Source organism: Nothoprocta perdicaria, unplaced genomic scaffold, assembly GCF_003342845.1.
Source record: "Nothoprocta perdicaria isolate Ctin4 unplaced genomic scaffold, notPer1 scaffold_359, whole genome shotgun sequence".
Taxonomy (NCBI): domain Eukaryota; kingdom Metazoa; phylum Chordata; class Aves; order Tinamiformes; family Tinamidae; genus Nothoprocta; species Nothoprocta perdicaria.
In genome coordinates this window covers 335,232-361,999 of record NW_020455598.1, presented here as the reverse complement: position 1 = coordinate 361,999, position 26,768 = coordinate 335,232, and the positions used below count along the sequence as shown (strand labels likewise).

The following is a 26,768-nucleotide window of genomic DNA, read 5'->3' as shown; positions in this document are numbered from 1 at the left end:
CCTTGTGCGGGGCTGGTTGTCCCCAGGGCTTGCGGGCAGTTGTCTGAACTTGGGGCTGCTGCAAATGGTGGAACTGGGATTGCTTAAACTGGGATTGCTTAAACTAAAAGGTTTTAGTTTGGTGTTAATCTGTAGAAGGTGCTTGGACTTGGAACCAAAGGTCTCAAGGAAATACTTCTCACAGCTCCCTTCATGCTCTGCAACTCACACGGCTCCTGCCAGAACTGATGTCAGTGGAAACCGGTGGGAGCTCTTGTCTTTTTTTTAGCAGCCATTTGGTTTTTGGGGCAGTTCTCAGGTGCCCTTAGCAGGACGGGCGACTCCAGGCGACGCAGTGGTGGCTGTGGCCCCTCCGAGAAGCGGGGCCATCGTCCCCACGCGAGCCCCGGCTCAGCCACCGGCTGCAGCCTCGTTAGGACGCTCATTAGGGAGGCTCTGGAGCAGGTTGCAGAGCTGCTCTTGATTATCCCCAGGGCGGATTAGAGGCAGCGCTCCTTAACAAGTGCCCTGAGCAGCCTGCGCCACCGAACTCCCCGGGACCGGTTAATCCACCTGGTAGCCTGGCCCCCCAAGAGCAGTTTGGGGAAGGAGCTCTTAGCTGTTTTTGCACCAAACAACTCAAAAACAGAGCCTGGAATGGTTGACATTGCTTTTGCGTGGCCACGGTGGGTTTTTGGTGCCTTGGTTTCTGTTAGGGAGCTTTCCCCTCTGATGCAAGATGCAGTGGAAGGGCAGGTAAGAACACACAGTGCCCTGAGTCACAACGGGGAGTTCTCCCTGGTGACTCCGTATGAGCTTAGAGAAATGGGGGTCACACTGGAGGGGCTGCTGCTTCTCCAGGTGGTCCTGGCCCATCGCTGGCCTCCCTGTTAGCTCAGCGGGGCTGGAGGAGCTGAAATGCAGCTGGTGCTTCGAGCAATACTTGGTGTGGAACCCCAAAATACCTTGTATTTTGGTGGCCTCCAAAGGCTGGGCACTGCTGCAGCCGGGGCCATGAAGCAAACCACGTGTTCACAGAAAGTTTTCTGGATTTAATCGCCCTTCAGTTTTCTCCTCCTGCAGGCTAGGGCCTTTGCAGAGCAGTCCTGCCTTGGAAAGAGCAACTTGGAGCAGTGCATGGAGGGGCTTGGGGCTTCCTGCAAGGACCCAGGGAGAGCCTGCACGTCCCTGCTCCTCCACAATACCCCTCTGTGCTGCATCTGACAAAAAAAATACCGCAGGGAGTCTCAGTATAGAGTATAACAGAGAAAAGAGAACTTGCAAATCCGTTTCCCCTTGAGGAACAAGCAGGTGTTTGAACCACAGAGTACCATCAGTACTATGGGTGTCCCTGCCTTATCATTCTAATTGCCTCACTTTATTTTGTTTCTGCTCTTCCACGTGCTCCTGAGCTATTCTCGGCCCAGTCTTGCTATCTGATGGTGTTTGCTTGTCCTTCTCAGGTGCTTGGGCATCTTCCAGTGGCTAACCCAACAGGATGGAAATGAAGTGTAATTACGGTGTAAAACAGGTCTCAAACCCACCAGAGATGCAGGTTCCTACATCCTTTGCTTTGTTGCAGGCGCAGCTGCGAGCGTTCATCCCCGAGATGCTCAAGTACTCCACGGGCCGCGGGAAGCCAGGCTGGGGCAAGGAGAGCTGCAAGCCCATCTGGTGGCCCGAGGACATCCCGTGGGCCAACGTCCGCAGCGACGTCCGTACGGAGGAGCAGAAGCAGCGGGTGCGTTGGGCACGTGTGTCCACCCTCACGCGGAGCACAGGGGCTTGGTGGGTGGCTTTCCCCTCGAGGGACAGAGGAACCTCCTGCGTTGGCCCTTCCTTGGCTTCATGACAGAGACTCCACGTGTGAGAGCATTGAGAGGAGGGGCAGAGCCTTCAATCTGCTCCTGCCTGCACGATGTGCCTGTGCTCTCAGCATGTTCCTTCAACCAGGTGGGGAGGGATGCTTAGGAAGGCTGGAAATGCTGCTGCATCAGTCAGCCCTTTCCTAGATAGGAACAGTTTTCTGGTTGTCAGATCAAATGCCTTGGTTGGGCTTCCTTGGCAGCCGGAAAAACAGATTTAACTGAGAAAATTCCTCTTTCCCTTGGACAGATGTGCTTATTCTGTAACAACACTCAGAAATGCAGCTGAGGAATGGAGTGGATAAGGAGAAGGGAATTAAATTTGGGGTGGTTTTTTTTTTTTTGCTTGAGGTTTATTTTAAAAACCGAAATACAAACACGAAAATCACAGCATGCACATCACAGCACTGAAATGCTTCATAAAACTCCGTTTTTCCCTCCCTCTTCTAATTCTGCCGGCAGGTGTCGTGGACCCAGGCGTTGCGGACGATTGTGAAGAACTGCTACAAGCAGCACGGGCGCGAGGACCTGCTCTACGCGTTCGAGGATCAGCAGACACAACAGCAGACCACAGCCACACACAGTATAGCACACCTGGTGCCGTCGCAGACGGTGGTACAAACCTTCAGTAATCCCGATGGCACCGTGTCCCTCATCCAGGTGAGCAAAACCCTGCAGGATTCACTCTTCCAGCACTGCTGGCTCAGCAGCGAGTTGCCGGTGAGTGGGATGGGCTTTGGAGCAAACTCCTTTGGGTAGCTTAAGTTGTGCTTCAAAAATCCTGTCTTTGTCTTGCTGCCTTAAGCCAGCAGAGGAAGCAGTCCTGTCATCTCCCCACTTCCAGCTGCTGCCCTTGTGCTGCTTCCTCCCCTACGACAGCACGAGCGTTTCTGCAGCTGCTGGATTAAGCAGTTTAGGGCTCTGACCCGAGTTTAACCCATTTAAGGAACACCAGCACAGTTCCACGTGGGACCACACAACATCTGTGGTGGCAGTGAGACAAAGTGATGAGAGGAGAGGCCACGGAACTCTCTTCCTTTAACGATGTCGATGGCTTTAGCATCAAAATTTTAGCAGTTTCAAACATCATTTTTTGATGTTCTCAGAGCCATAAAGATAAAAACCTTTTTTTTTTGTTTGTTGGTTTTTCAAATGGAAGTTTTCCAGGGCTTCCCCCTGCCCCCTCCGGCCAGGCAGGCCTGCCGGGCTGCTTGTTTGCTCACCTGCTGATGAGCGTTTTCCCTAGTGTCCTCTTAGGCACTGGGCACCTGGGATCCCTTTGACTTTCCGGCTTTTGTAGTGTGATTCTCCTTAGAAACAGAGCTGCCCCAACAGCTCCCCGCCCTTGCCCTTTCCCAGCTTTTAAAGGGGAAAAGGTAATTTCCAAATCCAGCGGGTTGGGGAGGATGGACTGATGCATACACCTGGGAACTGTCCTGCAGCTTCTGCTTGAGACACTAGGAGAATCCAGTGTCTCCGCTGGGAATGCAGGAGCTGGCACCGTTTGGGGCTGTGCACGGCGTATTTCTGTGTCCTGTCCACTCTGGAAGCTGCCACACAGCACGTTGCTCTATCACATCGTTTCCTCTCCTAGCCCTTCGAGACAGCCAAGTATTTTCCATGAGCCTTTTACTATTATTCTCTACAGGTGCAATGACTTTTAATCAAAAAGTATTTGAATGTCCCTTTGCTTGAGCTACGTGGATGTTTTCCTGCAGTAACAAATGATTTGTCTGCATTTTGTTGCCTCTTGCAGGTTGGCACCGGTGCCACGGTTGCCACACTGGCTGATGCCTCAGAGTTGCCAACCACAGTCACCGTCGCACAAGTCAATTATTCTGCAGTGACCGATGGAGAGGTAAGGAGCTGGGTCAGCCTGTGCACAGCAGAATTGTCCTGTCTGAACTTCGATAAAGTTAAATTCTCTGCAATTAAGTGAAAGCACCAAACCTCACTACTCTACCCTGCAGCGTTAATCCATGGGAACACAACGTATCTTGTGTGGTTTAATTCCTCCGTGCTGGTTTGCCATTCAGGTTGGGAGTGATACCTGGGTTTTTTGGGGTCATTTTGGTTAGCAAAACGTGTTGCATGGCTCCAGACAAAACAGGACTGGTTCCCTGCTGCAGCTTTGAGAGAGCTTTGCAAGCAAATCCCGGAGAGGGCTGTATAAATGCGCATTAGTGCCGCGATGCTACGAGACACTGCAGAGCATCATGCTGTCGCTTGTTTTTCTTCCAGGAATTTAAAACTTGGCAGAGCTTTTTCTGTTGAAGATTTGATCATGCCATTTCAGACTTGTAGATGTAAGCACGTGAGCTGCAGGTAGTTGGCTGCTGCTTGGCTACGCGCTGGATTTCTGGCCGAGGAGCGTCTGGCGAGGCCCGGCTGCGGCGCTCGGTGCCCGTGGGGCTTTCGTGGCGACAGGTGGCAGTGCAGAACAGCTTTGTCCGACACGAGACCGTATTTCTATCCGAGAGCCCAAGGGACATAGCCCGGTGTCGGGGGCTGCGGCCTTGGAGGACTTCAGAGCTGCTTTGAGGGTGGCACAACCGCCTGTGTGTCTTGAGACCCGAAAGGAAAATCTCAAAAGCCCCAGTAGGAGTTGGATGCCTGCGTTCCCCTGCTCTCTTATGTGAATTAAATGTTTAATTTTGGACAAAATAAAGATGTGAAAGTAAACACGGGCCCAGCGTCCCCGTGCTGGCAGTGTCTGTGGGTAGGCTCTGCCCTGCGGAGCTGTGCAGGGATCGGGGTTAGTCCTGGGCGAGCAATCCGGCAGCGTGACCTTGCCGTCAGTACGGAGGAGCACATGGATAAGGGCCCCTTTTCCAGGCTCTCCTGCTTCCCTGTTCTGCTGCGACTTAGCCATCCTTGCAGGGCGTTGCACGTCACAGCGGAGAGCTGCTTTATTCTCAACTGTGTGTGACCGTGTATTTAAAAAATTGCTTCTTCCCCACTCAGGGTCGCTTTAGTTTGCTTCTGGTGTGTGTCCACAAACCTGGTCTGTACCCACCATCTGCAATTTCTCCTCCTGTGGGCACTCAGGCTACACTGCATATTTCTGAAAGATGCTCCAAAGTCTGCCTCCTCTTTCCTTTTCTTGTTTCACTCTCTCCTTGCTCCCTCCTGGCTTTGGATCCTCCTGGGCAGGGTCATCTCTGGGGCCAGGCAAGCAGAGCAGTTCCTTGGACATCAGGCTGCTGGCTCAGCTTGTGCTTGTGTGAGGAGCCAGCCCTGCTCCTATGGACCAGTTGCCTCCCTCCATTCTAACAAATGGAGGGATTGCTTTTTCATCACTTTCTGGGATCTCCCTATTAGTGTGTGCCAGAGTTTTAGCGAGATGATGAGTGGCCTGTAATGTTAATAGGGATGGGAAGAGAGACAGGAGAGAAGAGATCTTCCTGCAAAGCAACCGGTAGGATTTGTTGGCTGATGGACCTTCATCCTGCAGTTCTCTATACGTTTGATCCAGTGCTGCTTGCTGGTTTGCATCCTGGTGGGGGTTTTGACCACACGTTCGATGTCTCATGAGTTGTGAGGTCCCAAATGCACAAGCAAAGGTTGAGTGGAAAGTGAGAAGCTGGGGCTGGGTGATCTTAAGGTGTTATGGGCTCTGTCTGTGTAAAGGTCTGAAGTAATGGAATTTAGAGTGCCTAAAGTACGTGAACCAAGGGGCTTTTTCCTACCATTTACTGTTAGTAGTGGTGTTAGCGCAGCACAAAAATTCCAGGTGGGAACTCAAATGACTTTGTGCCAAGTGCTGTGCAAATAAACCCTGAATGAGAACACAGTCTGTTCCCCAAAATGACAACAGACGGATGCAGACAAGTGGGTTCTGGGGGGTAAATGCAGCCCTGTCCCTTGTGGGGTGGTGATCTGTGCCCGGCTTTCGAGCTCCACAGAAACGCAGCTGCTTCGTAGCCTACACGGATGGACACGGATCCGTGTACAGCCACGATCTAACCATTGTCCGGGCTTTGCTGGGCCTGGCTGAAAAAGAGGAGTTTGAAGGAGGTGCCCCAAATGTTCAGGGGAAACGCCTTCCACGTGTGTGAGAACATGGGTCCCCCTTTGAAGCTGGAGCATATGGAGAACAGCAGCTCGAGCCATGGGCTGATTAAAAATTTATGGCTGCGAGAGGACTGAAGGTCCAAAGATGCTCCCAGGTGCCTCCCCAACATCTTCCCTGAGGCCCTTTTTGGTGATCCAAGTCTCTCGGAGCACACACAGGATTCTGCAGAGACATCTTCCAGCTCCATCCTTTTGGAAGCAGCCACCTGTTGGGACGACTTCCTATCCCAGAGCCTGTCTTTTTGTTTCCCCCCCATAGGTGGAGCAGAACTGGGCAACGCTACAGGGGGGCGAGATGACCATCCAGACGACGCAGGCATCGGAGGCCACGCAGGCAGTGGCATCGCTGGCAGAGGCGGCGGTGGCAGCGTCGCAGGAGATGCAGCAAGGAGCAACTGTTACCATGGCACTCAACAGGTAGGACTGAGCAGAGCAGACACAGAATCACAAAACCACAGAATGGTTGAGGTTGGAAGGGACCTCTAGAGATCATCTAGTCCAACCTTCCTGCTCAAGCAGGGACACCCAGAGCATGTGGCACAGGGTGGCATCCAGGCAGGTTTTGGAGACCTCCAGAGAAGGAGACTCCACAACCTCCCTGGGCAGCCTGTGCCAGGGCTCTGTCACCCTCACACGAAAGAAGTTCCTCCTCACCTGGAGACAGAACTTCCTGTGTTGCACCTTGTCCTGTCACTGGCCGTCACTGGGAAGAGCTTGTCCCCTTCCTCCCTACATTCCCCCTTCATGAACTTATACATGTTAATCAGATCCCCTCTCAACCTTCTCCAAGCTAAACAGGCCCAAGTATCAACATGAAAAGCATCTGCCTGCACTTTCTCCAGCTTCCCATCACATCCAACGGCACAAAGGCCGTGGCACACGAGGCCAGGAGAGGCTTTTCCGTAGGGAATTACTTCACCCAGGAGTCCTCAGGACTGTTCCCGAGTGCCTTTGTAGCCACAGGAGCTCACTGAAATGGAAATTGGTTGGAAAAAATGGATAGTAACCGTATCCTCTAGCGATCCGGTTTGTACAGCAAGGGTCTGGTTACAGAAGTAAGCCAGCTAAGCAAGCAAGAGCCACCATGTGCTAAGAGCACCTCTTAAGTATGCTGGTCGCATTCTCCTTCGATATTGTTAATGTAAATTATTATAAGGCTTAAAAAAGGCTGAATTTCCCTTTTTTGTGGCAGCATAACCTCTTTTCAGGATTCAGAATCTGTCTGGAAGGCTGGTGTTTCTCCCAAAATACGTTTCTGGAGCAGGTGTTGAATGAGCTGCAACGTGATGTTGCTGCTTCATCATGGAGTGAGCTTGGTGGGGCATTTTGGTGGTACCCAAAGGCACCTCAGGTGTTTCCTGAGGTCTGTGCAGCTGGAAGCAGCGTCCTCGCTCAGCTCCAGGGAGCTGCTCAAGCTCTGCCTGCTGTTCTCCTGCTGTGGGAATGGTTGTGGCTCGTGCAGCTGCATCCCAGGAAGGTAGTAAGAAGTGTGTGACCAGCCCCAGCAGTGCAGAAGGTTTCACTCTGGTGAGGGGTTGACAAAATACTGTCTTCATCCACATCAGGATCCCGTGGCAGCTGTTGGCCAGGGCAAAGGACATTCAGCAGGTTGTTTCCAAATCGCTATTGCAAGTGAATCGAGATCAAAGCTAGAACTGCTTCTTCTGTCCATCAGATACGTTATTTTCTGCTACTTGCAGTCGTTGTGGATGATTAAATGGGCTTTTCTTTAACAAATAGTTCCACTGTAAAAATGAAATCAATCCAGGAGATTCTAAAAACTCCAGCTAAAATAACTCGGTGTGGAACCACAGAAAAGAACTGCCCCAAGCTTTTGATTTTATTTCATGCCTTGCCCCTAGTTGTAGCCCCTCAGGTCCCAGTTGTCTTCTCCTGCTGACTGTGACGAGGCTGGATGGGCAGCCCTGCAGAGCTCCTCCATGCAGAAGGAGGTGTCTTCTTCTCCACAAAAAGCTCCATGCAACTTTTCTGTCTTTGTCCTACCTGGAAGAAGGTCTCAGAAAGAGGCTAGACCTTGAACAGCTAATGGCTCTTAGCAGCTCTGGAAACTTTATGCCCAATTTAGCTCAAAGCTGCCATCTCACATTCCTGCTTTGATGGCTTCTGATGGAGAACCCAAGTCTCTTGCAGTGCCGTGTAGAGCAATATCCCTGCAAAGAGCATGTGGTGCCAGAGGAAACAACTGCTCTCAGCTTTGAGGTTGGGAAATAGCAGGCCTACTAAGAAAAGACAAGGTAGGGGAGGGTAATTGATTCATTGATTTGACCTAATTAATGTTTCTGGAGCACACTGTAACTGGAGGAAGCTTTTATGCAGCACATCATTATTATTTTCAGGGATGCTGATGTCACAGATTATTAGAATACTAAACTGCCCTTGGAAATGGATTCAAATAAATGTTGTGTGAGGCCTGAGAAATAGGGTTGCACCAGTAAATCCTTGTTTTCTCCCAAATTTGCTGTGAGCAACTGATTTTCCTGCACTGTAACTGCTGCCGTAGAGCTGCAGATTCACCAGAGATTAACTCAGGGAAAAAGGAAGACAGGATGACAAAATAGTGTGGTTCCATAGCAGTGTTTAAGAGCTGCTATGTGAAAACAAAAATACACCGTTGGATTCAGCTGGATAATACATGAGGTTTAAGCAGGAAAGAGAAGCAACAAGTAGGAAATCCTTATAAAATACTTGAATCGATCAATCTACAGAGAACAAGTTAGAGAGAAGTATTCTAGAGGAAGCCACATGAGTTCTTTGGTCTCTCTTCCATAGGAAAGGCTGAAGAAATATCAACTTCTCAGTCCATAAAGGTGAGGAATGATAAGAGATTCAGCTGTACAACGAAGGTGGTTTGGGAGTAGATCGGTGAATAGTTGTAGGTCACCAGAAGTAGCTAATAGTCATCCAGGAAGGCTGGAGAAACCCGAGTACCTGCTGAAAGATCCTTGCAGCTCTCTTCCTGTGCAGCAAAACGGCAAATAAAATCTGCTGTCAATAAGTGCCAAGTAATACACACACAAAGAAATATCTCATATATTCAGCAAAGTGCTCAGGAAACTGTCCTGCAGGAGACTTTCATTGTGGCAGTTCAGTTTGGGGAAAGAAATTACTGGGAAGTCCATAAAATCATGAGGAAAATGAAAATGTAATAAAAGAGCTCAAGACTGCCTAACAAAACTGAGGAGATGGTTTTCAGGCTACCAGAATCCAGCGTTTTTATTCACACAGCACCTAGTTAGATGTGCAACTCGCTGCCACAGGATGTTGTGGAAGCAAAGAGTAGAAATGGATTTCAAAGGGGATGAGATGAATCAAACCTGCTGCAGGAAATCAATATGTTGTGGCCTGCTGGAAGCTGAGGGGATGCAGGAGGGGAAGGATCACACGCTGCTTCCTAAATACCTGGTATTGCTGCGTGAGTGGGCCTTTGATCTCCCACAGTCACACAGAATCCCAGGGTGGCTGAGGCTGGAAGGGACCCCCAGGGCTCCCCCAGCGCAGCCCCTGCTCCGGCAGGGACACCCAGAGCACGGGGCACCCGGGCGCATCCCGGCGCGCTGGCAGATCTGCAGAGCAGGAGCCTCCGCAGCCTCCCTGGGCAGCCTGGGCACCCTCACACCAAAGATGTTCTTAAGATCTGACCTCATTCCCATGAAGAAACTCAACAACACAGTGAATCCCACTCTTGAGGTGTTTATACTCTCTTGACCTGCGATGCTTAGTTAGAACAGGTCCTACCGAAGCCAAGCTGTTGCCTTATTTGTTCTTCATCCTAATTCTGCCCCTCCTGCTCCCCGTGTCCACAGCGAAGCAGCCGCCCACGCCGTAGCCACGCTCGCTGAAGCCACCCTGCAAGGCGGAGGGCAGATCGTCCTGTCCGGAGAAACCGCGGCAGCAGTGGGAGCGCTCACCGGAGTCCAAGACGCCAACGGTAAGACTGAGGCAAAGCTTTGTCTCAAGGCTCTGGTTTTTCCGTTGCTCTCACGTGGGTTTTTTTGCTTTTTCTCACTTGAGATGTCACAATACTGCCCGTAATGTCGTTCTGCCTCGCTGCAGGTTGTCATTAACTTGAGTGTGATTTAAAAGCCCAGGACTAAATGGTAGCACCAGCCTATTTGCTTCCATGGGGCTGGTGACTGGACTCAAAACCATAGTTTTGAGGGAAAGGTCAATGTATCTCAGTGCCTAGCACCAGACAGCCACAAATTTGTTGGCTAACATAGTTGCTATAATAAACTTGGGTCCAAAACAGTTCCCTGTGGAGTGGCAGAGAGTCTAGCCCAAGTATTATTACCCGCTTCCTTCCCTTCTCTAGTTTTTTTTGGTATTTTTGTTGGCTGCTCTTGAAAGAACTGTTGCTTTTCTGTCTGGATAACACTACTCGGGCACCCATCAGCAGTGCAACCTTGGGCAGGTTGCACTTTCCTTATGACTTTTCATCGTGCCACTATCTAGAGATAATGACATTTTAGGGATTTTCTCTGGCGTTTCTCAGCTACTTCTGAATGTCTCTTTTGCCAAGTCTGGTGACTTGTGGTCGTTCAAACTAAGCTGGTAATGAATAAATTGGTACATTCGTGAAAGCTGCCTCAGAGGCTGTAGCAGATCTGGCTACCACGTCTCTGACACCTTTACCAAGGCTTCCAGGTTTAGGGAGGAAACTCGCTGCTTATTTGGGTGAAAGGGAAGCAGAAAGGTCAAAATCCATTCTGAAAGGGTGCCAGCTGTGCAGCTGAAAGGCAACATTGCCCTGAGGATGGGGATATTTGAGCTCTCATTGCCCAAGGGGGAAAGCGTGTGGCAGAGCAGGACCTGCTGCCTCCTCACCCTGCTCGTGAAGCACAAGTCTTTCCAGATCAGTCCTGGACTTTGACTTCCAAGGAAATCCTCCTCTTGTATGGAATGCACTCCCTTGGCTGGCAGTGAAAAGGGGCAGCTGGAGGGAGGGATAATTCCTCCCCAGCACCTTCCAGGTTTTTGCTGTGGAGTCAGCCAGCCTGAAGAGGGAGCAGAAATAAAGTGAGAGCCCTACGTGCAGAGCCAGGAATGCAACTGGTTGGGGAGGATGGAGGGGAGTCGGGCTGTATTAGTGCTCTGCTGGCAGCAGGTCACAAGGGAGATGGGAAATGGCATTTACTGAAGGAAGGATCTGGCCCTGGATACTCCAAAGCAGCAACTAAGCAGATTTGCGCCGGCACGTTAGCATCTTTTTGAGAAGAAAAAGTGGGTTAGCGGATCTGCACCTCTGCCCCCTTCGGTCCCTTTCCAAAGTGCTTTCAAGGTCTGGATTCCTCTGGATGCTTCCCTATCACCGCTTTCCTCCTCCACCCCTTTCCTGGACCTGAGTCACTCCACCTCATTCATCCAGCGTTAATATCCTTTTAATGCGCGCTGGGTTTTTCGTTCTCTTTTAGAGTTGGAAATCAGATGGGATTTAGAGTGCATTAAGGGGAGAGCGGGGGCAGCCTTTTCCTCGACGCAAAACCTCGCCCGCAGCCCCTCTCCTTGCTTCCACTCCTCTTCGACTCGCTCTAATCTCCGGTGGTATTAAAGGGAAGGGCTTTGTCTGCGCGCTAGTCCTTGGAAGCGCCGGGTTTATTACGTAACCAGCTAATATATCTCCCCTAGGGCTGGAGGAGATGCGGGTATCCATTCCCGCTGCCTCTCTCTCCGGGGATGGAGGGCAGATGGATTTCCAGCTCTGGCACTGGTGCTCAGGATTTGTCCGCCCTTTGGCGGAGGCCGGGCTCCGGGCGGGGCCGGGCTCCGGGCGCGGGCACCAGCCCGGGCACCGACGCTCCGTTATTTGATGCTCCGCTCCGAACGGCTCCGAACGCGCCGCTGTCAGGAGCTGAAGCGGCCGGTGATTTGGAGCGAGCGGTTGCAGGAAGGAGACGTGGGTGGGGAAATGGCTTCTAGAGCCCTAATGGAATTAACCAACAAATTTCCCCCGGCTCGCCGTTGCTCGCGAGGTCTTAATTTGCCAATATTTCCAATAAATGCTTTTCTTTAGGAATGCTTTTACATATCCGTAGTTGCTTTTGGCGGAGTTTTTCATCATTTCTCTGGGCTGCTCTCCCCTGGGGGGATAAATTTATCCCCAACCTGTTGGTAGGCAAAACTGAGACAGTAGTTTAACCAATTTGCTCACAGGCAGGTACGGTGTTCCAGCTCCCGTCTTTAGCCAAGAGATATAATGATTTTCTTTTTTATTTTGTTCTTCACGTGCTGTTTTTTCCCGCCCTCTCTCCGGCATCTCAACAACAAAGTGATACAAAAGACAGCTAAAAAAAGGCAAGTTCTGCACATTCCTGGAGCTCTCTGGAGCTGGGACTGAACTCAGCGCTGCAAGGAGCAGGGAGCCAGAGGATGGGCTGCGGATAATCTCGTGATCGCTTACATTTATAGCGAAGGGAAACAAGATCTCCCGCCTCGACGCAGTGTCAAACTAGCCGAGGGCATTATGATTTTCCTGCCCCTCGGGCGCAGCTGGCCAGGGTCAGGATGTGGGAACCAAAGACCCAGCGGTCTGAGCCTCAGATAAGTTCCTAATTGCCTGGAATTTTCACCCAAGGAATTGCGCGGAGCTGCAGCAAGGCGTCGGGCTGAAGCCGGGGCTTGGGAGCGCTCCGGGAAGCAGGGAGCTCTGCCCTGGCACGCAGGCAGCTCCGTGCCAGGCTGCTGGAGGCCGCTCAAGGCGCCCGGCTGTGCCCAGGGAAACTCGAGCCGCGGCGGGGAGGAGAGGCGCCCGTGCCAGCTCGCAGCCTGGGCCCCCGCGGCCCGAGCATCCGCAGACTGCAGCCTTTTGTTCCCCATTGATCCCGTCAGGGGCTGGGAAGCAGCTTCGGCTACAGCTTTTCTGCCTGGGTGTTTAAATATTGATGGAGCCGGTGCCTGAGCGGCCGTGGCGCACGGCAGAGCTGTCCCAGTGAGAGATTTGGGGCCAAATTCTTCTCCGTGGTGGCCAGTGGCAGGCCAAGGGGCCCTGGGGCCAAGCTGCAGCGCAGGCAGCTCCACGTGGCCGTGAGGAAGAGCTTGTTTGGTGGGAAGGTGCCCGAGCCCTGGCCCAGGCTGCCCAGGGAGGCTGCGGAGGCTCCTGCTCTGCAGATCTGCCAGCGCGCCGGGATGCGCCCGGGTGCCCCGTGCTCTGGGTGTCCCTGCTGGAGCAGGGGCTGCGCTGGGGGAGCCCTGGGGGTCCCTTCCAGCCTCAACCACCCTGGGATTTGTGCTTCAGGAGCTGCTCAAGTGCCAAAAAGGCTTCAGCTTCCGTGAGGCTGCGGAGCCTCCTGCACCTCCTCGAGGTGTTTCCATCCTCGGCGAAAGGACAGCAGGGAGGGGAGCGTGGGGTGAAGGTGAAAATTGCCCCCAAACTGCCCAGTCTGCTCTCCCATGTCTGAGGATGGGGAGGTGAGGCCCTCTGAGCCTTTTTGCATGATAAAAAGGCAAAGATGGTACAAATGTGAGTCTTTCCATTCCTTTTTTTTTTATTATTATTATTATTATCTGCTAATTCTCCCTCCCTTTTCCTCTTTCCTCACTTTCCTCGCTTTCCTTTTTTGTCTCTTTTGTTTTTTCTTTTTTCCTTTTTTTGTCTCTTTTCTTTTTTTTTTCTTTTTTTATCTCTTTTCTCTTTTCTTTCTTTTTTCTTTCTTTTGGGGAAGAAGGATCCAAATGGATCCCTAGCAACTTGGCAAAGAGCAAAGCAGGCAGGAAGGGGAGAGGGCAGCGATCTCACCAAGCCCTCCCAGTGGGCACCGCAGTTGCTTGGGTTGGCGGGGTATCTTTTTAGGGAAAAATCCCCCCAGTCTCACTAATATTGGCCGGACTTCACAGGATCATGGAACTGCTGAGGCCAAAGGGACCGAGGGCCACCCCGTTAGCGCCCCGGCCGCTGTCCCGCCTCGCTCCGGGCACTAATCCGAGCCCACGCCGGCGGCTCAGGCCATGCTGACACGGGGCCGTCACCGGCGCTGCGGTGACACGCCGGGACCCGTGGCGAGGCGGCGGCTGCTGACGATTAGGCTTTGTCTGCCCACCAACCGGGGCTATAAATAGTGGCTCGGACGTCTCCTCCGCGCGCCCTGCCCGGGGCAGGTCTCTCCATGGGCTCCGCCGAGCAGGTACTGCCCAACACAGCCACGTGCAGCCGCCGTTTCCAGCCCAAATCCCGAGCTTTTGCAGAGCACCCGGACCGCTCCGGGTATGGAATTAGGATTGTCATGAGCCTGATATCCCCAGGATGCTGAACGTGGCACAATGTGATCATTCCTGGGCACGGTGCTTGGTTTTGGGGCTGGTGAGACACTCCAAATCTGTACTAGGAGCTCCTTGGCAGGAAAGGGCTTTCTTGTTGTAGGTGTTTTTTTTGTTTTTTTGATTAGTGATATAATGCAGGTCTCCTCTGGACCATATCAAGGAGCACAAGGACAACTGGAGCCCCCGGGCACCTCTTTTAGCTCCCAAACTTGCTTTAGAACCAGCAGAGATGGATGGCAGCATCCCGGGAGACACCGGGAGCAGCTCAGCAGAGCTCAGCTCTGCTCCAAAAGGCAGGTTTGCGCTGATTTTTACACCCTCCAGGATGGGAAGTCAATGCTTCCAGCAGTAGGGAGCCCTTTTCTGCTTGAGCATTTTTATGGCACTTCCCTAAATCCCGCTGGCTTCCGCGAGATGCCGTCAGCAAACGAGCCGCCATCCGACCTCATCTGCTGGCTTTTGGGCGACCTCAGAGCATCTCCAGGACCTCCCTTGCCCTCGCCGTCCCCCCTCTCCTGGTGAGGCTTGATATCCATCCCTGTTATCAGGCAGTGCCGACTTACAGGCCCTCCAGCTGTCACAGCCGACGCTGTGTCCCGGTTTAAGCAAAGGCCATTTACCTTCCACGTGTCCTGAATTAGGGGAAATGGACAGGAGGGCTGGGCCTGTTTAAAAATTAAAGCTGATTACAAGGCATTAACGTTACATTTAAAGGAATAGGCAGCAGCCCTCCTCGTTGGGCGCAGTTGCAATATGTTCCCTTTTGTTCTGGACTGGAGGAGGGCGCAGGACTGGCCGGGCTTTCCTCCTGCATTTAGCTATAAATGGGAGAAGAGGAGCAATTTGGTGCCAGCTGCGATACTGAAAGCGCTTCTGGTCCTGCAGGCAGCTCCCCTCTTTGGGAGGGTGTCGGAAAGCTCAGGTTTTCTCGGACCATCTCCAATTTCCCTCGGAAAATTCTGACGCTCTCGCTGTGGCTTCTGAATTGCTGCCTTTGGAGGCCTCGTGTTTGGAGGATCTCAAGTGCTTTACACATGCATTTGTAGGGCCCATGCCGAAATGCAACCTATTTCAGGGTGGAGAGCAATAATTGGGGGGAAAAACCTGTTTTTTTGTTGTCGTGGCTTGTTTTTTTTCTCATCAAGGCTCACACAGAGGTAGCTGGATTTCAAGGAATTAAGGGCCTTTGCATTGTGGTTTTTCTGCTGCCCTTCATCAGCCCTGACTGCGTTCCTTCCCTTCAGACAGCTCTCGCTTGCCCAGGTTCTCCCCAGTCACCCTGGTTTTCCTCACACCTTGCACCCAAGGCCATAAGGAGTGAATCCAGCTGGGCACGCTGAAGAAGAGATCTGTTTTGCCAGAAATCCCTGTGCTGCTAGGCTGAATTTGAAGCCCATTTCTTGGGAATGTTTCTCCACGCAATATTCCTCCAGATCCCTGCATCTTCATCTCAGAGCCCTTCAGTAATCCACGTGGCTTCAGAAGCACTTACACCGTGCAGGATATCTGCAAAGATGCAACGTTTGCAGCTATTGCAAGGTGCAATCTTGGCACATTGCAAAGGGGCTGAGCATTTTGGCAGGTCGAGCGGTGCTTGTGTTGGCTACTCGCTGCTGTTCTCCATCTCTTAGCAAGACTTCCCTCAGCTTCATCATTGCAGTTAATTTTCAGGTGGTCCTTTCACTCTTTGGTGACAAAGTCCCCCACAAAGGCGCTTTATGGGACAGCGGATGGGGACAAAACTTGCCCGCGTGGGTCTCGTCTGCAGTGTGTAACCCCCGAAGCATCGATTCGGGTGGACGGTAGGTTAGGCTGAGACCAAAGCCTGTGCAGGCTGCTCCTTATCAAAAGCTGCTCTCTGCTCCCAGGACGAAGCATTTTTGTGACGGACTCTGCCTAAAGCAACAATCTATTCACCCCACAAGCTCAGCTCGGGATTTTGTGCTGTCCCACGTGGCCCGTGCACGGAAAAGCTTCCGTGTTAACACCAGGCAGGAGCCACCCGAGAGGTGCCACGGGGCGATGTGTCCCCCGATGGGTCCCCGCCTCGTCCGTGGCCACGTTGCCCGTTCCCTACCCCTTGTAGGAACCACTAACCCACTTGTGCCTCCAGCCGCGTCGAGGGCTCGGGGAATTGAAAGAGCAGCCTGCGATTACTGTGGATCAGGGCAGATGGAGAAGGGCTCCCTAATCCCTGCGTCCCCGGGCTGCCACTGCGTGCACGGTGTTCGTCCTCCGAGCGGGTCCCCCATGGCCACCAACGGGTCCAGATCCAGGCTCCTTGTACATGGAGACCCTTTGGAAAAGGGGCCCGCGCTTTGAGGGGGTGGAGGCTGGGGTGACCCCTGGGTGCTCACGAGCTGCAGGCTCTTAATGGCCGCCGGCGGGCGCAGGGTGCAATCCGATCCAAATGGGAAGCTGGCTGAAATCCCGGCAAGCTGTCGCGGCCGGGGGAGGCAGCTCGGGAAAGGAGACGGTCGCTGCAAACTCTGCCCCCCGCCCGGCCCCCGCGGGAAGGGGGAACCCCCGCTGCAAGGGGCGAGCGGGGCTCCCATGGGTGCATCGCCCAGTGCCCTGCTCTGCAGCGCTGTTCGACAAGCCCCTGGTCCCCAGTACCAGACTGGAGCTTCCTCCTCCTCTGCAGAACTACCCGGGCTTGCTGCTCCCAGCGCTCTCCTTCCCTGCCCGATCCCTCCTTCGAGGGCTTGCACATGGACCACTGCTAGCTGGGGATGCATCCGTGCAAAGTGCCGTTGGCTTTTGGCTTCCATTGCCTTTAAAAGCCCCCGTGCTCCTCGAGGGCGCCGCGGCCGCTCCCGGAGCACGGGCTCCACCTCTTCATTCCTGCCTCTCCTTTTTCCTGGGAGCGCCTAGAGGTTCGATCTACAGCCGGATTTATCCTCCGCAGTGGGTCCCTGCAGCAGGGGCTGATTTCAAGGGCTAAAAGCACAAGCCCATCTGTCTGGTGCCCCTGGGGCATAATAAAGAGCCCCATCCCGCAACCGCGGAGCCGGCTCGTTGCAGAAGCGTCTCCCATGCCCACATTGCTCCGGCACAAGGAGGAAGATGACGGGATTTCATTCCCTTTCCCAAGTGGCTGCAGGGGACCTTCAGGCTCCCGTGTTTCCAAGCCTCCTGTCCCGGGACAGGGCCCTGGGAAGGGCAGCGTTCCTCCTTTGGGGAAGGACCCGCTCGCTTGTGCTTCGAGGTGCCCAGGGGTTGTGGACGAGCCCGGGGTGCCGCTGTTTGGTGCTCCGTGGCCAGGGACGTTCTCGGGTGGCCGTGTTGGAGGCATCCATAGGGCACCCTCATCTACAGGTGCCTGAGCACCAGGAGGCCGTTGGTCACCATGTGCCAAGTCACAGCTGGGTAAACGGGCAGCGTGAGACCAACTGGGACATCCCTGCTCTCCGTGCTGCAGGATGAGCCCTCGCAGTAGCCAAGCAGAAGGCTCCAAGGTAAAACCCCCTTTTCCTTGCCCTCTGAGCAGCCGGGAATGCCGCTCCCAGTGTCCCCTCGGGAAGAAGCCCGCCCCACAGCAGAGCGCCTGTCCCTGCAGGCCCCCGTCTCCCAGTGACCTTCTCAGCTCCCGAAGACAGCTTGGCTTTGCGGTAAAGCAGCTCATGTGACAGCAGTAATCCGCGGCCAGTAAACAGCTGTGCAGGAAGATTGCAGGGGAATCGCCCTATTTTCCTGCACCGACGGCCGGCACGCGCCCCGGGACGCTGCCCGCCGCTCGCCTGGCACTCCGGGAGCTTCCCATGGATTTGGCCACGCTCGGAGCGGTCGCTGCAGCCGGAGCCCGGCTCCACCGTGAGGCTGCGAAAGGTTCCCGGGACCTAGAGATGTCCCAGGTCCTGAGGAGGGGGAGCTGGTGCCCTCGTCAGCCTGGAATTGGGTTAATCCTGGTGCTTCTTGGGCACCTTGTGCCGATGGTGAGCGGTGCCTGGCTGGGCCTGCGCCTCCCTCGTGTCCCTAACGCCCTCGTCCCTGCCGTGACTTCAAACCCCAAGTGTCTCCATAGGGAAGTCTTGCCAGCCTGGATGGGACTCGAGAGTGCAGCTCACAGCCTGACACCCAGCCCGTGCGGCCCTGGTTCCCCACGGCACAGGGACCCGGGCGCCTTCACTCCCATAGGAAGCACTTGCTCCGCAGCCGCATTCCCGGGTTTCATCCGCGGCCCGCCGGCACGCGGCCGGACACAATCCCTGGTTCCCGTAAGCCGCGGAGCAGCCACAGCCATCTGTTCCTCTCGGAAACATCAGCTATTAAACTGCCCCTGCTCGGGGCAGGAGCCCTCGCGGGCAGAGCCGCTGCCGCCCGGTCCCCGGAGGCGCCCGGCTCTGCCCGCCCGGCTCTGCCCTCGCCGGAGCTTTGTGCTCGCCCCCATTAGGGGGCTCTAATTGCCACGCGGCACGGCCGCCCCATTCCCAAGGTGCACGTCCAGCTAATGGGAGCTGGATTTTAGTGCCGGCATAAATCTAGGATGGTGGAGCCCTTTGAAGTCGCCGGCAGCAGCAGGCAGAGGGGCTGGTGTTCGATTACCGTCGGGGTGGTGGTCGCTGGGGGCTTCCCATCGTTCCCACCCTCTGGTTCTTGGATCCGAGCCGCGCTTCCGAGCGGGAGTTAAGTGTTAGAGAGGTTTCAAGTCCTACTATGAATTAATAGGACCGGGGTTTTGCCAGATTTGGGGGTTAGGTCTGCATTCCTGCTTCTGGACAGCCCCCTGGCTGGGACCAGGACAGACATTCCTGCTGTCCAGAAGCCGGACACTGGCCTGAGCTGCCCGAAAGCAGGGAAGGGATCTCCGGGCGCTCATTCTGCCTCGCTCTTGGATCGCATTTGTGACCGATCCCATCCCTGTGAGCAACAGCGCTCCGGTTTGCGCGCTCGAGCTCCAAAGGGCCTCGCGTGGTGCAGAAGCAGCTCTCCAGAGCTCCTGGGCCTCCACAACCTGCGCGTTTCACTTCACATCAGCCCTCTCAGGTTGAGACCACGACTCATCCTGTGTTTTCATCCAGCCCAGGGGCACGGATGGGACAAGCTGCGGCGCTGCCGAAGGGAAAGCCGGGCTCTCCGGCTCGGCACGGGCGCCGCGGGAGAGAAGCCACCGTTCCGGAGGTGCCACCTGCCCATGAATGCTGCGCTCTGTTGCGGGACAGGGCAGTTCCTGCCGAACGAGTCGGGGAAACGCTGGGAAAAGGGGTTTTAGATGAAGCCAGAGACTATCTGGTTACGCGTTACCTCGCTGGCGGAACAATAGCTGCTTTATCCCGGCATGTGTTAAATGCTCTGTAGTATATGCTAATGTTCGTGTTCACATGTGATCCAGCGTGCAGCCTGCTAACTTGGGAAGCTCCTTTCGATCCGCGGCTGGTGTAGCCTTAAAAATACCCCGGGCTCCTTGCAGAGGCCGAGCGCACGGATTCCATCATCTTCCCGGCGTGGAGCTCGTGGGGATGCAGCACTGCTCCTCTGGCAGGTCTTCCTGCCCCTCCTTCCTTTCTCATCCGTCGGTAACGCAGGGGATAGCGGGGAGCGATGCCGGAGGCGGCCCGAGCGCCAAGAGAGCGGCTGCTGCTCCTGCTCCTGCCCTCGATGCTCCAGTCGAGCCACTCGTTTGCAGCATCCCCTGCTCACCCATCACTTACTCTCCCATGCATGATGTGCTGCGATAGAGGTAGAAACACTCAAGTTCCTAATTTCACAGTAGTGCTTCCTCTGCGGACACGGAGTTCATGTACACACTGAATTCACGTGTGCTGAGTTCGGGGCCACTGAATTCACATATAAAGCCCAGGGAGCAGAAGGATGCTCGTTCCCCTGAACGTATATTTGACCCCAATTACTGCCCTCCGCAGCCATAGCATCTGCCTTTTCCTTGGCCTTTTACCCTTGCATTTTATGGCCAGGCTTCCTAGTGCCCGGCTTGCAAGTGGAGCCAGGCAGAGGGGTACCCAGCTGAGTCCTGTTTTGGGTGGTATTTTCCAGGATTAGGATCCAGATCCTGCTGCCACTGCTGCCTCCCTGTGTTTCTTAGGGATAAAAGGGAAAGAATCCTCCTTTTTTTTTCCCCCTTTCTTCCCATATTTAAGGGAAAGGTGGCAGAAGCTGGATATATCTATGGCTCGTATCCTGCAGCCTCGTAAATCATTATCTGCTTCATTAAAATATATATTAAAATATATTTTAAAAAGTATTTTAAATGCAAATGACTATGTAAAAAATTAAAACGGTTTTTAGTCCTTCAAACTTAAGTAATATAAGACTCTATTGATTTTAAGTGGGACTGCCTTAATTCTTACAGTAGGAAATTATAGCATCCTAAAAAAAGAAAACAAAAAAGCGCAGGGAAGTTAGCAAAGTGCTTATGGCAAAATATATCAGGGATCCTTATGAGGTGCCTTTCCAGAAGCTTTAAGGTGCTCTATGGACCTTCTGTCCGGTCGCCAGTTTAATAGCTGCTGTTTCAGACAGGAGCAGACCATTTCCTGAGGTGTTTTCCCCGCTCTGCTTTGTGAGCAGCTTGGCCCTGCCTGCACCTTGTGCTCGGGCTGCAATAATTTCCCCCTCCTTCCTTGTAGAAGAAGCCAAGTGCAAGTGGAGCAGACCCGGGGCATTGGGTGCTTTGCTTTCCCTATTTTTACCCGCCTTTCCCCCGGACGTGATTGCCCGTGATGGGCTGCTAATCTCATCAGGTGTGCCCTTGGCGGCGCAGCGGAGGCAGCCGATCAGGGCAGCTTAGAAGGGCTCTTGGCTAAGCTCTCCCCTGCCGAGCCCGGGTTGCAAAGTTTGCGGTGCGCAGGTGGACGCGTGCCGGGTTAGTCTCCTGCTCGCGTGGTCCTCAGCTCGCCCTCTGCACCCGAAGCGGGCTTGGTTTTAGAGGGGCTTGTGTTGGAAACCCAAAACTCGAGGCTACCTAAGGGCTAAGCTTCGTATACAAAGCATAACCTAGACACAGCCTGAGCCCATGTCTACTTGCTGTTGTTACGGGGTTTTAAATTCACCATCAACATCCTACAGGGAAGGGACAGGTAACATTATGTAAGGCTTAAGGCACGAGGCTAATCCACCGTGAGGATACCAAACTGCTCCTTTGCTTGCTTTCCCAAGCACCCTTTTCCCTTATTTTTCTTCCAAGAAGAAAACAAGCGCTCAGCCCCGTGAAAATAAGAACAAAACAGCAGACCCGGGATTTCAGATGAATCATTTCCAACGTTAAGAATTATGGAGTTTCACCTGACCATACTATCCTCATTGCAGACGATCGCAGCTGGAAGACTTCTGGTCTGTTGGGAAGGGGCTGGAAAGCAGGATATGGCAGTTGGGAAGTGTCATCGGTGAAGGACAGAGAGGAAGAACTGAGGAGGAACTTCTTTATTGTGAGGGTGCCAGAGCCCTGGCACAGGCTGCCCAGGGACTTTGTGGAGTCTCCTTCTCTGGAGGTCTTCAAAACCCACGTGGATGCCGCCCTGTGCTCAGGGTGTCCCTGCTTGAGCAGGAAGGTTGGACTAGATGATCTCTAGAGGTCCCTTCTAACCTTGACCATTTTGTGAAGGAGTTGTTGCCATCCATGTCTTGAAGATGATGGGTCTCTGCTGTGCCAGGGAAGAGTTTGAGCACTGAGGTGGCTCTCTGGGGCCTCTGCCTCTTTCCGTGAAGGTGCTGGGGCTCCAGAGGAGCTAGTTCTATGACCACCACTCAGTTCCTTTCTGTATGTCACTTAGTAGGTTGGGTTGTCCCCTCCAGGGATGGAGATTCTTGTAATCAGCAGCCTCTCATCACCAATGTTTGATATCAAAACGCTGAAACTTAAAAAAATCCCCAAGGAATGACAATAAAAATGAAAAAGATCTCTCCAGGGATCCTGTTAGTCACTTGGCAGAGCAGTGTGGTGGACTTCAGCTTTCCAGGATGAAAACTGGGTCTGCGTATTCTCTTCAATTGTATATTGAACAAAGTGGGACAGTCTAGGAGGCTGAGGAGTGGTCTTGAAGACGGAGGTGGTGCAGGAAAGACGACGGTGGCTTCTGGGCTGCTGTGTCCTTCCTACATCCCATGCAGTGGTTGATGCAGATGTTGCTTCTCAGTTCATCTCTTGTGCTTACCTTCCGTTTCAAGGGCAAGTCAAGGCTGTGTTGGGACCCCCTAGATTGTGTCTCACTTGAGTGCTCCATCTGTGAGCTCAGCTTAACTACCAAAATTTGAGGTGCTTTGTGTTAAATATCTCTTGGTTGTGATTCTTGACTAGAATAGCTCTTGGACAGACAGACTATGATCTCTGAGGAGCACAGAGGAGAGGAGGCTGGGGCTGATGTGTGCCCAGCAAGCTGGAAGAGCTGAAGAGCTGAACTACATGGGGTTTTGGTGACCATCAGTGAGCCTTTCCAGAGGGCGAAAATCCTTCCAGTCATAATCATGCCTTAAAATATGTCTAACTTGAGTTAGTCATCGATGATCTAGCAATGTTTAGTAGAAGGGGAGAGGTGCGTTCAGGGGATGGTGCTTGTTTTCCTGGGTGCCTTTGTGAAGAGGTGTCTTCTGCTTCTTCCATCCCACATTGATGTTGCTCCTCACCGCTCTATGCTCAGCTCCTGGGGTGGTGTTTCTTAGAGCTTCGCAGCTTTCCAAATCTCAGGTTTACCTCTGTGACCAACAACTCTCTTAAGCTCCCTCCTAACCAGCATCCCCGAGCATGTGTTGGAAACTCTCACAGTCTCCTTTCCACCTCTTGCTAGGGTTCGAGGGGCTCAGTGCCACAGCACGTGGCTCAACGGTGCTTCAGGGTCTCAGGTTCTTACAGCAGGAACCAAATTATGTTTTTCTGTTTGCCATTTTCTTCCCCACCGTCCTCCTTTTCCAGAGACTGCACCCACAAGAGTTTGCTTTGGCACAAGATCAACTCTCAGTTGAAGTCCTTGCCACCAAAGATGATGATTTTGCGCTTTTTGATTGAACAGGAGAGAGTTTCCTTTAGTGAGTCGAGTTCAGCATGGCAATTAACTACTCTTACCTTGTCTAGTCCGGAATGAGCCCGGTTCTTGTCCCCGGACTCTCAAAGACTTTGCTCTTGTCTTGCTCTTTGAGCGCCAGGCAGAAAACCCTGCAGAATGGGATCCTGTGGCACTGAGGACCATGGCAAGACGTTCTCTTCACCCATCTGCAGTGGGTGAAGGCATCTCTCTGCTCAAGTGACTGGTTCCTTGAGGTTATGTCCTTCTTCCACCCGTTCTGCATGTCTTTGGGTATTTAACTTGAGGATACGCTTTCAAAATTTTGAATTTAAATGTACATTTCAAGGCTTACAGAACCCAACCATGCAGGCTGCAGGTAGAAACTCACTGCTGCTGTGCTTGACATTACCAAAACATGTGACATTAAGTCCCTTCAGACGCCTCGCATCAGAACTTGGATCTTTACAGCCCCGCTTCACACAGAGTCTAAGGTTGCCTTGGGCTGCCAAGTTGCTTTGATGATGCGACCTTTGTGGTGGCAGGGTCTCTACTGCCATTCCAACCCACTCTCCTTTCAGATCCATCACATTGCTTCATCCCTGGACTGACATATCTTCTAAATAGACCAGCTGGTCCTAGAGCGTCAACTTCTTTTTGGCATTTGGGAGTATCCAGATGCTGCCCTTGTTTGATCTCGAAGGAGAGGAAGATATAAAAGCAAAGCAGAACCAGACACTGATGCTCCCAATTCCCCGAGCACTGCTTGGCCTGGGTGTCCAGCATCTTGCTGGATCTTGGTGACCACTTTCCAGAGCTCGGAGGCATCTCAACTTCTCCACGTCCCACCTCGTGGCCTCCTTCCGCCAAGGCCTTTATAATGGTGCAACTCTGCTGTCACCTTCAATATACGCCCAAAATTCTGATGCTGATGCTGATCTACTCTCTCTGTTGAGGGCAAGATGTCTATGTCAGATGCTACGTGGTTTTTAGCCTCTCTGAAGCTGCACAGTTGTAGACCTAGCCCAACCCTCGCCCCTTTTTCCCTATAAAATAACATTTCCTCTGCTGAAAGATCAGGACTTGTGATATCTCCTGTCGATCACCGGATATCTCCTGTCGATCCCCGGAGCCTCCCAGCTGAAATGCCACCACTAAGATGATCTGACCTGACATTGGGGTGGTCCTCTCAGGTGCCACTGGTCTTCTCAGAGCTCTAATCCTTCCTAGCCTTTGATGCGTGGTCCCTGTTTCACCATGGAAGATCTCTCACGGGTCTTCTCCTCGCCTGGCCGCTCTGGTGTCCTCTCACCCCTTGCCAGGGAGGGAGGTGGTGGTGGCAACCACGAGGAAGGGAGGTGACCCCGGAGCGGGTTTTGGGACCTCGGGTGTGTTTTTGGAGCACCATAAGCAGGAAACCATAGGATGGATCCTAGGAAAAACATCACCAGGGCGAAGCAGCCACCGGTCCCAGCTGCATTGTCACCAGCTCCCGTTGGGAAGCCTTGGTCACCGTGTCTGTCACCACTGCTCGCCAGGTAGGAGCAGGTCTGGGCAGGGCCACGCTGCACCCCGGGGCTCCCCAACAGCCCTCGACTTATTTGCGGATACGGATTTTTTTGTTATTTTTTTTTCCAGGAGACTTGAAAAGTTTTCTTGTCTAATGGATTTCCTGCTTTTAATACAATTGAAAGGGGCTGAAAGCCACGCTTTAGATTAACATATGCCAGCTAGATTAGGGCTAATCAGGGCGCAGGTCCGAACAGATGCAGCACGGGGCCAATCCTGGCCCTGATTACGGCCTCTCAGAGGTTTAATCGTCTCTCTCCCAAGGGCGATCATCTCTGCTCTAATGCCTGGCAGCCTTTCCCGGCCTCCCCCGGCTCCTGCTTTGCTCCGGGGCCGCTCCTGCCAGGAAGGCTGCCACGTCACGCGCTGAGGCGATTTAGCTTAATCCTGCGCCGAAAGGGATCCCGGGGAACGGGCGCTGCTCTGCGTTGGCCAAGCCTTGGGTGCTGTGAGCGCCTCCCCATCTCCTGAGCACCCTTCCTCCGGCAGCCCCATCCTCTGTCCCACCTAATCCTTGCTTGGGCCCATCCCGGAGGGATCAGACTTCTAGCCTTGCGTGCTCCATGGTCCCCTGGGGTGACGCTGCTCTTTGGGGTGGCCCAGGGAGCAAAGACCCACCTTGGAGAGCCGGACGGGCAACCAAAGTGCCTCGTAGGGCTCGTGGGCTTGTTGGCCTTGATTAGGGGCTTGGGTGGACCCTTCTTGTTGGCCTTGAGTGGACCCTTCTTGTTCGCCTTGAGCAGGGACTTGAGTGGACCCCACTTATTGGCCTTGAGTAAGGGCTTTGGGTGGACCCCACTTATTGGGCTTGAGCAGGGACTTGAGTGGACCCCACCTATTGGCCTTGAGTAAGGGCTTTGGGTGGACCCCTCTTGTTGGCCTTGAGCAGGGACTTCGGTGGACTTCTCTTGTTGGCCTTGAGTACGGACTTGGTTGGACCCTTCTTGTTGGCCCTGAGTAGGGGCTTGAATGGACCCCACTTATTGGCCTTGAGTAAGGGCTTTGGGTGGACCTCTCTTGTTGGCCTCAAGCAGGGTCTTGGGTGGACCCCTCTTTTTGGCCTTGAGTAGGGGCTTGGATGGACCCCTCTTGTTGGCCTTGAGTAGGGACTTGGGTGGACTTCTCTTGTTGGCCTCAAGTAGGGGCTTGGTTGGACCCTACTTGTTGGCCTTGAGTACGGGCTTGGTTGGACCCTACTTGTTGGCCTTGAGTACGGGCTTGGTCGGACCTTTCTTGTCGGCCTCAAGCAGGGGCTTGGTTGGACCTTTCTTGTCGGCCTCAAGCAGGGGTTTGGATAGACCGGATCTCCACGCGATTAAGGCCTAAGCCTTCCCATCCTGCGAGCCAAGGGCACGGAGCCGCGCTCCGCTCCTCCTGTCACCGCGCGCTGCCCTCGGTGGCACGGAGACCGGCAGCGGGCGCCTCGGGGGCCGCCGCCGCCTGGAAGGGGGCTCCGGATGGGGCACCACGGTTGAGGTTCTGCATTTGTGGGCCCTGCTGGGGTTCTCCAGGTCCCCCCAAAGACACAAGGAGGTGGCCGTCCCCAACGATGCGGCCACCACACCACGGCGGGACCATCCCGTCCCTCCGCTAACCCTCTCGCCCTCCTTCGGTGTCTCCGCAGGCCTCGTGCAGATCCCGGTCAGCATGTACCAGACGGTGGTGACCAGCCTGGCGCAGGGCAACGGCCCCGTGCAGGTGGCCATGGCGCCCGTCACCACGCGGATAGCGGACAGCGCCGTCACCATGGACGGGCAGGCCGTGGAAGTGGTGACCTTGGAACAGTGACGCCGGCCGCGGCCCCCAGCACGGTGAATTTTTTCCTCTTCTGTTTTTGTTTTTTTTTTTTTAATTTTTTCTCCTCATTTTTTTTTTAATATTATTTTTCCTCGTCTCTTCTGCGAATGATTTTTTTTTTTATTATTGTTATTACGACGCCTCTCCAGAGACGCAATCAGGTGGCCCTGAGTCTCCCGGCCTCGGAAGCGGAGGTTTTTGTTAACCAGCCTCTTTTTTTTTTTTTTTTAAAGGATTAAAAAAAAAAACCCACAAAAAA

At 53.6% G+C, this 26,768-nt stretch overlaps 1 protein-coding gene across 1 annotated transcript in view; it reads left to right on the top strand.

Moving 5' to 3' along the window:
• Window positions 1–26,551, top strand: part of NRF1 (nuclear respiratory factor 1) — a 33,916-nt gene extending 7,365 nt beyond the window's left edge. The window contains exons 5-10 of the mRNA XM_026044326.1: window positions 1,562–1,720; window positions 2,307–2,504; window positions 3,601–3,702; window positions 6,178–6,335; window positions 9,743–9,867; window positions 26,337–26,551. Of these exons, the coding sequence (XP_025900111.1) occupies window positions 1,562–1,720; window positions 2,307–2,504; window positions 3,601–3,702; window positions 6,178–6,335; window positions 9,743–9,867; window positions 26,337–26,500 (906 nt within the window). The 3' untranslated portion in view covers window positions 26,501–26,551. The remainder of the gene's footprint in view (window positions 1–1,561; window positions 1,721–2,306; window positions 2,505–3,600; window positions 3,703–6,177; window positions 6,336–9,742; window positions 9,868–26,336) is intronic.
• Window positions 26,552–26,768: the final 217 nt, after the last annotated feature.